The sequence below is a fragment of the Pelophylax lessonae genome (genome assembly GCF_965119305.1).
Source record: "Pelophylax lessonae genome assembly, chromosome: 3".
Lineage (NCBI taxonomy): Eukaryota > Metazoa > Chordata > Amphibia > Anura > Ranidae > Pelophylax > Pelophylax lessonae.
Window position 1 is genome coordinate 295,545,105 of NC_138770.1, and position 12,323 is coordinate 295,557,427.

The window sequence follows — 12,323 nt, forward strand, 5'->3', positions numbered from 1 at the left end:
TTTTTTAAATATCGACGCATAACACACACGCATTACTTGCACTTCTTTTTTCAGGAGGAAAAAGTGCGTGTTATATGCCGATAAATACAGTAAGTTTACAATTTTGTGTTGGGTTGCATTCATATCCATCTGGCGCTGAGGAACGGACACTCCTGATATATAGCATATTTAGTCTGGTGGTGTGTACACTAACAAGAATTTTGTGCATCCTGGGAACAAGTAGCCTCTTTTTCTGCAGCTTGACACAAGTACATTTAGTGCCGGTTCACACTAACGCGGCACGACTTCGGGGGCGACTTGTGAAGTCGCGTGCACCTTGACTTGCACGGACTTCATATAATGAATGTCTATGCAAGTTGCTCCAATGTCGCCCCGAAGTAGTACAGGAACCTTTTTCTAAGTCGGAGCGACTTGAGTCGCTCCTATTAGAACGGTTCCCATAGCACACAATGGACCGCGACTTGTCAGGCTGACCAGTCGCCTGACAAGTCGCGGTAGTGTGAATGGGACACTTAGACACAAGAGAAGTGGATCTAGGAAGTATATAGTTTTTGTTTTTTATATTCCCCAGATCAGTTTCTCCTACATCAATGCAGGAAGCCATGTGCAAGAGGCCAAACAAAGAATTTAGGATGCTCTGAAACTTTTGATTAAAGCAAGACGATTTAGTCTATAAGTTCCACATCTTCAAAGAATAATTTTTATGTCCTCTCCCTCCTTTCAGCCTCTACAAGTTGAGTCCTACCTTATAAGAATCGGCTAGGCTCAGTCTGTTCCACACCTGGGCTATACTCTGAAGCCTCGTACACACGCAACGAATTTCCGCCTACTGGTCGTCCGTCTTTTGTCCAGTTGTCCAGTTTGTTCTGTTGGTTGGAATGTGTTCTAGACTGCACACAAAAGTGTTCTTTCATCTCTGAGCATGCCTAGTCTTGCTCATGAGATTTTTCCCCATCGAAATCTGTACTAATGAGACGAAAATCGGATGTGTTTTGACGGTGGACAAAAATTATATAGCCTGCACACCAGGATTTTTTAGGCCGAAAAGTTGGAGTCGGTTGTCGGAAGCACCATACTAACAAGCCGAAAATCGACAGATCGGTCGTCGGACGAAATTTCCCGGCCAAATTTCTACTCGTGTGTACGGGGCTTTACTCTTAAGTTGGATACACACTATACAACTTTTGTTGTTAGATTTCCTTTAGATTTACCTTGAACTATGTAGTGCAAGAGCCTGCCTGGTTGTATACAAATTGTAATTGTTTAGATTTGACCTCATATTATATATTTGGTAAATCTAAAGGAATATTATATGGTTTTGGTAAGTCTAAAGAAAATTGTATAGTGTGTATCCAACTTTACTCTCTGGCCTGTTTCCATAACTGGATTGTTTTTTCATTGCTTATGACTTGTATTACTAATCATATCATAGACGGGTCTTCTAATGTAAGCTAAATGCAAGCATAGCAGATATAGAAAACACATTTGAAGTAGAAGAGCCATTAGCTTCATTCACTTTTAATGCACTTAGGTTATTTTTACATTGATTGACTTGAGGTTTCAATTTTTTTTTTTTTTTATTCGGTTTGTAAATGGTGTTTAAAAGCATAGAGTGTGTCTAGGAAGGAATAATCTGCATTGATCTGATAGAGTTACTTCTGCTCATAGTTGTTTCAAAATGCATGTACCAGGTTTAATTCAGCACTGCCACCTGGTTTGCTTCGTTAGCTAATTAGATCTACCAAAGTGCAGATCTGAAACCCATACGACATTCCAGTGTCTGCCGATCCCTTGAGTATTTCTGAAATTTACATTCTAATCTATCAACTATCACAAAGTTTTTCAGCCTCATTATTCGTATTTTAATCGACGTTCATTTGCAGTAACAGTTAAGTGTGCCGCACACATCAGGATTGCTTTTTGTAACCTTGTTAGTAGTCTGTTGTGGCAGATATATTGGATTCACTGACTTTGATTTAGCTACTACTGCATTCTAGCACAACAGATTTTCATGACTAATCCTCAAAACTAAGCTGCAGAACATAAATGGATTTATACTGTCAGTCCCAATAGTTCTGATTAATGCAGGATGGCCATGATTTTTGGACCCTGAAAAGAACAGAGCTTAACTTTTGTAGGCAATCTGTATATATGTCCCTAAAGGGAAAGTAAATTGTATTTTCTGTGAGTCATTTTTCCTAAAGTGGTGCAAGGTCTGCTTTTTAGGTGGCCCCTGTTCCCCTTTTTTGAAAGGGTAACACAATATTGAACAAATACCTGTAGGGGGTAAAAAAGGAAAAAAGCTACCTTGCCTCCAGCTTTCGTGGTGCAGATGGTGATGTGATGCTGATGAGATCCCAGGGAATCAATTCTGAGAAGACAATGCTTCGGCACTGTGTTATGGCCTCTTTATTTCCCAGATCTCACTGGAAGAATGGAGTCACCCTCACCTGGGCACTGCATGAAGAATGCCAGGCAAAAGGTAAGTATACTTTCAAACTTTCTTATCCATATAGTTTTTATATATATATATATATATATATATATATATATATATATATACACACACATATATTTTCAGATATATATGTAGTGCCAATAATTTACACCGTGCATTACCTATTGTACATTCATATTGGTTCCTGCCTCAGGGAGCTGACAATGTAAACAGGAGCCAGTCAACCTACCAGCATGTTTTCAGGGTGTGGAACAAACCCACAAAAGTACAGGGAGAACATGAAAACTCCACGCATTTATGGGCCGGTTTGGGATGCAAATTGAAGACCCTAGTGCTGCAAGGTAGAAGTGCTAACCACTAGGCCACAGTGCTGCTTTTTAGCAAGGAGGAGAAGATCTTCAAAACAGGACCTTGCATTTTGGCTTTAGGGTTCCACTGTAACTACAATATAGGGCCGTTCTCTAGTTCTGGGAGGGCATCCCTGGACGTTGTCCCGCATGAGCACTCCCTGGTGCGCACATCGGCAACTCTCTGTGACCGCTGTGCGCTTCCTTGGACACAGCGCATCACAGATCGTGGTAAAGGGCCAATCGCAGCTGATCGCTGTGTCCAATCACAAGCAATCACAAATGCAAACACAATAGGTCTTTGCCTGTTAACACCTCTCCTTCCCTCACACTGAGACTGTTATGTAACCGTATCAGCCAAATGATCAGACCAGTGGTGATGTGCAATTTCTACTTTACTTAACAATGTGGAACGTAGATTACACAGGAGATCATGTGAACAGGGGTTTTCAGTACAAAACCGCAATATGAGGAAGGGAGAAACAGGCATAACACACATGAAAACAATTCTATTGCAGTTCTACTAATGGCCACTAGATGGCAGCAGAGTGTTCTGAGCTCAGTTTACTGATAGGATAAAGAGCAGAAGATTCTCACGTGTTCCATAGATTAATCGTTCATTCAGCAGACTGTGAGCTGAGGGGATTTCCTGCTGGCACAGACTTCACACAGGCGCTGCTGACTTTGGTCAGGAGGCTCTGGGGGCCGTAGATAGGACCAACCCACTGCTTGGACAGCTTCTCCACATGGACTGTAACAGAGTCCTCTCCAGTGACTGGGGCTTGGATAGATGCTGCATGCTCTTGTGCTCACTGCTGGTGGCCCACACACCAGACTTGGCAGATATCGACCCAGCACCTGGGGACAGCTCACTTGCCCAGTCACTGCTATCCCATCAGGCAGGATCTCTCTGAGCACAGGAAGCTGGGCAGAGCTGGCATTTATACTCCCTGGGCGTGTCCTGGAACTCAGGGGATGCTGGGAGCCCAGAGGATTGTGGGGAATCGAGTTAAAGGGACTTGCACCTACATCTGGATAAAGGGGCACGCTACTACAAGACCACATGCGAGGAAAGGAGAGTCAGATCTGTAAGAGGAGCAGTGATTACAGTTTTTTTACAGTGCTACACAGGGCCCTGATTATCAGTGCAGCCTCATCAATACACATCTTTGCTGCCCCATCAGTGCAGCCTCATCAGCGCACAGCTTTGCTGCCCCATCAATGCAGCCTCATCAGTGCACAGCTTTGCTGCCACATCAGTGCTGCCTCATCAATGAAGAAGAAAAATAACTTTTATAACAGAAACTAAGAAAAACTTTTTTTTTTCTTTTAACATTTTTGGCCTTTTTTTTTTTTATTTAGTTAGCAAAAAAATAAATAATAAAAAATAAAGAAAAAACAGTTGTGAATAAATACCACTAAAAGAAAGCTCTATCTGTTTTAAAACAAATGATAAAAAATTCATTTGTTACAGTGTTGCATGACCAAGTAATTGTCATTCAAAATGTGACAGCACTTAAATCTGAAAATTGGCCTGGGCAGGAGATGGGTGAAAGTGTCCTTTTCGCCTTTTCCTCTTCACTTCCCTTTATTTGGAATGAGCAATACACATTAGCAGTCACGTGCATTGCTCTATGCACACCACAAATCCCCAAATCCATAGTCCATCTCAGGAGCGAGCAAAAGACAAAGTCTGATCACAGCAGCTAAAAAAAGAAGAAGAAAAAAAAAAAAAGGAATTTGAAGGAGGCATAGAGCAATCAAAAGGACTTTTTTCAGTTGAGTATATATACTTGAATATAATTTATTTTTAACCAGATTTTAACATCCCTTTAACCATTTTCTGACCGCACTATAGGCGAATGACGGCTATAATTCATCTGTCCAGTTCTGGGAGGGCGTCCTATGACTTTCTCCCGTGATCGCGCCCGCCACGGCGTGTGGGTGGCGCACTTTGTGATCACTGTGTCCTCCAGGCACAGCTGATCACAGATCGGGGTAAAGCGCAAATCAGTGGCTCTTTACCACATAATCATCTGTGATTGAAACACAAGCCGGTTATCGTCATTCCTTCCCTCACTCTGACAGCGTGAAGAAAGGAGAGGAGGGCCGATAACAGGCTTGTGTGAAAGGGACATCTACACTGATAATCAGGGCATGGATTATCAGTGTTCTGATGATCAGTGCAGTCCCATAAACATGATTGGGTATTTTTATATAGCACCCTCCTAGATAGGTGCTAGAGAATGAGTATAGTTTTTGTCTGCCTATCAGAGGAGCAGAAAGTAAATTCTATATTGCTTTCTGCTTAACAGAGAGCAGGATCTGTGAATTAGGTCTGCTCAGTGTGCCCGGTCTGCTCAGTGTGCCCAGTGTGTGATTCATATGATCTGAGAGAGTGTCCCCACCATGCCCAATGGGGAGGCACCTTGGACAGTGGAGGAAACCTGGCCAATGACACAGGCTTTGTTACAACCCCAGGGACAGTTGTCTTGGTGCATTGTGGGGTGGAGTATATAAAGCCAGGGGCACGTGTGGTAGAGGTATTTGCAGAGTCCCAGAAGGAGGGTGGCGGCTGCCTCCTCTTTTGCAGCAGTGGGTGATGGTCACAGGCAGTTGGCCTGGTGAACCTAGAGAGTGGAGCTGAACCCAGAGGTCCAGGATAGCTGACTGGAGGAGTTGGAGCATTGCCAGAATCTGGAAAGCAGTATCGTGAGTACAGAGGATCTTGCCCAGTGGTCTGCCCAGGAAGGGGACCACTCCGGGGAGTGCAGTCAGTGGTGTCGGCTGGTACAGAGAAAGAGGGTGCTAGGTGTGTCCCCTGAAGAGAAATACAAACAGAAACAGTTACCTCAGATTCATCCAGTGGCAGGATGAAGTAGCGGCCTTGCCGCATTCTCAAGTTGGAGTCCTCAGAATTGTGAATAGTTCAAGGGTTGGAGTATCCAACTCATCCTTTCTCCCATCCCCAATATAAAATAAAAACAAAAAAAACATCAACGCCTGAACTGATCATTGACTGAGCCAAGAACGTAAAGTGATAAGATTTCTGCTTGCAGTTGCTACGGGTAACCTAGGGGAATCCAAAAGTGTTAAACACCAGCAGCTCTTAAGGGGGCAGTGCTACATTTACAAAGTCAGTTTTTACTTAGTTCACCTTTTTATGAAGCCAAGTGAAAGTTTGCTTTGTAAAGTGAACATTCTCTATTTCTAAGTAAATCAACATCATTGTTTACAGGGAGTCAGCTGAATCATTGATTTTCACTTTGAGGGAGCAGTAAAGCACATCTATTATGCAGCATTATTAAGTATGGAACATGCCCTGCACATTTATTGAGCAGATAAGGCTGCCCTTATGTACATTGTATAATTACAAACTCTACTACACATATCTTTAAACAACATGAATGCATATTCGGATTATTTACTGTGTATTTTTTACCTTTTATATCTAAAAAATAAATGCATAAATAAATGTTGTTTTATATCGGTTTCAAAAAGGATTTTTATTGAAAAATAGGTTTCAAACTGCAGAAAAATGTTTGTAGGATCATAACTCCCCCCCCCCTCATTTTTCTTCTGACATTCTTCTATGATCCTGTTCACACCATATATTTGTGGTAAAATGGATTTACATTTGTGTTTCGTTGCTTTGCCAAAAAAACAGTGCATTCACTATTTTTTTAAAACGTACTGCATTGTGAATTATTGCGTTTTTGCACCACAACACACATCTTTTGACAGGTTTGTTGGGGTGCCATCCAGGATGAATGGTACTTAAAAAAAAAAAAAAGAAGAAGAAACCTGCACACTGGCTATAGTGTAGTACTGTATGCTTAGCATACTACATTGTAGCCTGTGCTTGGGTTTCTTTTTTATTTTGCATTTCTCCGGAGCCAACCCCCACTGGCCACGCAGCAGCACCGGATTCTCTGTGTAGGACAGCTGTCACTGTATAGTGGCCTGGGCACCCGTGACCATGATACAACCACAATAGTGGATATTGTAACATATTGTAATATACTGTGTTTTATTAAATCACATCTGTTCATTTATTTTTATTTTTTTCCACTTCCCAACCAGCGTCCCGTGTGCTTATCTTACTCTCACCTAAAACACCTGGTGATTTGAGATGTGCACTCAGCAGCGCTTTTAAGAATGAATGGTACTGCATTGCACTTAAAGCAGAGTTCCACACTATTTTTGAACTTTGCATTTTCTATTAGATGAAAACATCCTGAAAAAGAATTGGATAGTTATAATTTTTTTTTTTTTCACTTACCTGATTTTTTTTTTTTAAATGAACTTACCTTCCTTCCACTTCCTCCCTCTGCGGCCATGGCCCAAGACGTCACTTCTCCCTTTGCATTGACTCCTGGGAGATGAGTGTCATCAATCCCAGGAGTCAATGCGCTTGCACCAGTGTCTCTCGTCGCTTCCGGTGCAGGCGCGTCATTCTTTGCCGATGGATTAGAACAGCTTCTGGGCATGCGCAGAACCCGCTGCGGGATGACGCACCTTCACCGGAAGTGACGAGCAGGGCATTCTGGAACACAGACATCCAGGAAGAGGACACGAAGAGGGACGCTACGGCTTCAGCTGCCCACACCGGAGATGGCAGCGCTGGACAAGACATTTTCAAGGTAAGTATTTCATCCTGCAGGTAAGTTAAACAGGGGACAGATCAGAGGCTATCGTTGCTTAAATGCACCAGCCCTGACTGTCCTGGGGGTATTTTTATCTCAAAAAACTTTTTTGCCCGGAGCTCCGCTTGAACGTTTGTTGTTGCACATTGTGGCAACGCGCATGTTACTGCAAATACATGGTATGAACGGCCCTAATAGACTCACAATGCCTGTGTATTGCCCTCTCTGCTGATCTAATTGTCAAATGTTGAGTGATCTAGACTTCTATTTAAGTCAGATGTATTCAATAAACCAGTACAGAGAGTAGCAGTCATAGTAAGCTGTTTTTTTTACCAATATCGCTTTGTTAAAATTACATTGATTTAGTACTCTGAATTACTCTTTTCTTTGCATCGTAAAAATAAGATTCCATGGGTTAGTTATCAAAACAGTTTTTGTCTAAAGTTATGATCTCCACTAGCCAAACATTACTACATATTGACACCTTTGTACATTTGTTTCTTAATGTATTATCGGGGTGCATAATGCAAACATAAAGTGCAGTGCTACTACCCATACAGCTCACCAATAAACGAGCTCCCAGGTGCCAGATCCACAGCCGTTTAACTGAGTACATATGTAGAAAGATGATCCGCACACCGGTAGTTGCTCTTAAAAAATCTTCATCTTTATTCAGGAACTACAGAACCCAACTGCTGATAAGATCAGTTGACGCGTTTATGCCTATAAGGCCTTATTCATAACAGGGGTGCATGCATTGCTGTACACGGTTTTCCATTGCATATAAGTCCAACATGCACATCCGCTCACCAATCAACACAGCTGACCCTTTTTTCCACTGTTAACCAAACACAGCTGACCCTTTTTTTTTCCCAAGGCAGATGTTTACTGATGTAAAGCTGGATACACATTATACAATCTTCTTTTAGATTTACCAAAATCATAAATTATGAGGTCAAACCCAAACACTTTCAGTTAGTATGCAATCAGGAAGGCCCTTGTACTACATAGTTGAAGGTAAATCTAAAGGAAATCAAACAACAAAGGTTGTATTGTGTGTATCCAATTTCAGTCATGTGCGTGCACGTGCATTGGTGGTCCATTTGAAATAAATGGCCACGCCCCATTAAATGGAATGCAAAGTGGTTATGTGTGATGCAAGTTACAATGTGCATGTTAAAGCACAATAGTAACTGTAAACAGGGCCTTAAGTTACAACTGGAGATTTTGTTTTGATTTGCCTTTTAATCCACATATGACTTGGGCAAGGGGGCACATGTATTGGTGTATTTTTCTGTTTTGTGTCTTTTCTGTTGCTCCAAGTCCCGCTGCTGTCTGGTATTTAGTTCATAAAGTTTATTTGACAAATTGTATTTTTTTTTTTTTTTGCCAGTAAACTTTGAGAAGACACTTTTCATTTGTTGATGTGCGAACTCCATTGTTTCCTTCTTTAGTGAGCCCTAAAATTCATAATACAGTAGGGTTGATTTTTGTAAAATGTGACTTTGCAGAGTGATCATGCTCTACACTCTTAGTAAATCAACCCTAAAAATCTAAAGTAGTTTTAGTACCCAGATACTTTGTGCTAACTGTCACATTTACATGATACTTTGTACTAACTGTCACATTTTCAAAAATGTAACTGTTTAGTGCAATTAAAAAAAAAAAACGTACACAGAATGTACTGTGTCTAAAATAATGAGTGATTATAAATGGTATTTTATCAGTCTGTATTTTGCATTTGGCATCATGCTTTATAAAAACATATATATTCACTTCTACTTTTTTCATTTCTTTACAGGAATGGTCCAGAAACTCGACCAGAAGTTACCTGTTGCAAATGAATACTTGCTGCTTTCTGGTGGTGTTCGGGAAGGAGTTGTAGACTTGGATCTTGATGAATTGAATGTTTATGCTCGTGGAACCGATTATGATATGGATTTTACTCTTCTTGTGCCAGCTTTAAAGCTTCATGACCGAAACCAACCAGTCACACTTGATATGCGTCACTCTGCACTGTGTCACTCATGGCTTAGCCTTCGATTGTTTGATGAAGGGACAATCACAAAGTGGAAAGACTGTTGTACAATTGTTGACCATATCAATGGCGCCACTAACTATTTTTTCTCCCCTACAAAAGTTGCTGACTGGTTTCACGAGTCAATCAGCATCGTTCTGTCTGAAATTCAGAAGAAACCTCAGAGAGGAATGCCCAAGGTGGAGAAGGTAGAAAAGAATGGCACTATTATATCCATCATTTTAGGTGTTGGCAGCAGTCGCATGCTGTATGATATTGTTCCTGTGGTCTCGTTCAAAGGGTGGCCAGCTGTAGCACAGAGTTGGCTAATGGAAAACCACTTTTGGGATGGCAAGATTACAGAGGAAGAAGTCATTAGTGGGTTTTATTTAGTGCCAGCTTGCTCTTATAAGGGTAAGAAAGATAATGAATGGAGATTGTCGTTTGCCAGAAGCGAGGTGCAGCTGAAGAAGTGCATTTCCAGTAGCTTAATGCAAGCCTATCAAGCTTGTAAAGCCATAATCATAAAGCTTTTATCAAGACCAAAAGCTATCAGTCCATACCATCTGCGTAGTATGATGCTGTGGGCTTGTGATAGACTCCCAGCTAATTACTTAGCTCAGGAAGATTATGCAGCCCATTTCCTGTTGGGACTTATTGATGATCTGCAGCATTGCTTAGTAAACAAAATGTGCCCCAACTACTTTATTCCTCAATGCAATATGCTAGAGCACCTTTCAGAGGATACAGTGATGTTGCATGCTAGAAAGCTGTCTTCTGTGAGATCAGACCCTGCAGAACACCTTCGGACGGCCATTGAACATGTCAAGGCTGCCAACCGGCTCACCCTGGATCTCCAGAGGAGAGGAAGCACCACTAGCATACCATCACCACAGTCTGATGGAGGAGACAATAACCAACCGGATGATCGGTTAGCCAAAAAATTGCAACAGCTAGTAACTGAAAACCCAGGAAAGTCTATCTCTGTCTTCATCAACCCTGACGATGTTACCAGGCCTCATTTTAGGATTGATGACAAGTTTTTCTGAGAATGTCCGATGCATTCATTAAGACTTCATGTGTAATCTGTGTGATGTCTTGTTTTTACATATCCAGCTTAGATTGGATCTGTCAAGAACAATATGAAATTTTTAATCCTGTTTGTGCAGGACTTTGCAAAATTTGAAACAGTATATTACTATTTCATATGCTGCTTTGATCATTTTTTTTAGGTTTTAAGGGAGAACATGAGCCTTAATGACCATTTTATGTTTGCTATTGTGTCTATTTAATTGGTATATATGTTGAAAATTCAGATATATGTTTTGGAAATAAATTATTGCATTGGGCTTCCATTGTTTTAGGTATACATGTATCAACGACTTTGGCTATCAAGCTGGGCCTATCTACATTTCCCATTGAGCCAAGAAAATTTCCTGAGAACCCTGGGTCATCAGTCTCATTAAGGCAAACTAGCTTGGCACAATAAACCTAGCTTGTTAGCAAATGTTGTTCTTACAAAACGTTTTAAGCATATTAAATAAGAGCAATTGTGATGTCCTAAGTGCAATATGATACAGCAACCAAATGTATTTACTGAACACAGGCCTTGTTTGTAAAGATATCACTTTGAACATTTATAGGAAACTTTTAGAGCTCATTTTCCCACTCACCCACACAGAACCATTGTGTTCTCTTAACGGGGGAAGACGCCTCTGCCGGGAGAACAGTGATTATTGCTAGCGGCTCCAATAGCCGCTTGCAATTATTGCACTTAATATCTGGCAAGCTGGTTGTACCCAAGTTTATCACTCAATCAACTTGGGTACATTCTGCCTGCCCATACATGGTTCAAGATTTGAACCATCTATGGTCGGCTTAAGGCACTGTTTACTTTTGTAAACCATGTCTTTTCTTTTTTTTTTTACTTTTTTGAAATGTCACAAAGTGACATTTTAATTATTTGCTGCGGTGCATAGAATGTCACGGATGGTCGGAGACTTCAGGCGTGGTGTGAAAAATTGCAGACATGCAGTATCTTTCACACCTCTTTGCTCCATTGTAGCGTGAACAGGGCATATAGAAAAAAAAAAAAAACGGTTTTCTGATTGTCCATGTGGTGACCTCCATTTTTAAGATTTAGAAAAACGTTGGTCTCCACGCAAGTGTGAACAAACCCCTGCTGAGAAAAATACACTTGCTCATATTGTGTGGTCTCGTCTTTTGATATTGTATGACCCCTTTCTTCTGAAATGGATAGTTATCTGGCTCTCGTCGATTTCAGTGATTTGTGTCACGCTCCTAAAACAAGAAAATGAGCAGTTCTGACTTGCATTCTTGTTAAAGGCAATAAAACATAATACTACAGCTAGTTACCATGACCATCAAGCAAGTAGAATTGTCAGAGGACAGCTGTGCTAGCATCCATTTTCTTCTAAATATAGGTTTCCTCTAAGCTACATTGCCCATTTTAATTAAAAAAACAAAAGCCAATAAAAACAATAATCATGTTATATTCTTATGCTGCTGTGGAATTAAGAATACCTAACCAATCACAATTCCCTGACAGAGCATGTCTCTATGCACTGTATGGATATATAAATATGGCAGCTCTAGAACATAATCGAAACATATATAGGAAATCCAGACCAATGTTCTGTCAGCAAGTGGCACTAACAACACTGATATTTTTGAATTGATCCTATAGCAAGGCCTTCTTAAAGCGGAGTTCTGGCCTATTTTGCAACTTGATTCCTGGAGTGCTCGCTATGCTGATCAACAATTGGGCATTTTCATTTTTTTTCGGGGATCCCTTACCTTATTTTACGGGAATTTTTTAATGTACTTCCTCCTTC

General features: G+C 41.0%; 1 protein-coding gene across 1 annotated transcript in view; it reads left to right on the forward strand.

Annotated features, from left to right (window-relative positions):
* The window catches only part of MB21D2 (Mab-21 domain containing 2), a 162,194-nt gene extending 151,070 nt beyond the window's left edge, over positions 1-11,124 (forward strand). Inside the window, exon 2 of the mRNA XM_082252092.1 lies at positions 9,253-11,124. Within this exon, the coding sequence (XP_082108218.1) occupies positions 9,253-10,517 (1,265 nt within the window). The 3' untranslated portion in view covers positions 10,518-11,124. The remainder of the gene's footprint in view (positions 1-9,252) is intronic.
* Positions 11,125-12,323: the final 1,199 nt, after the last annotated feature.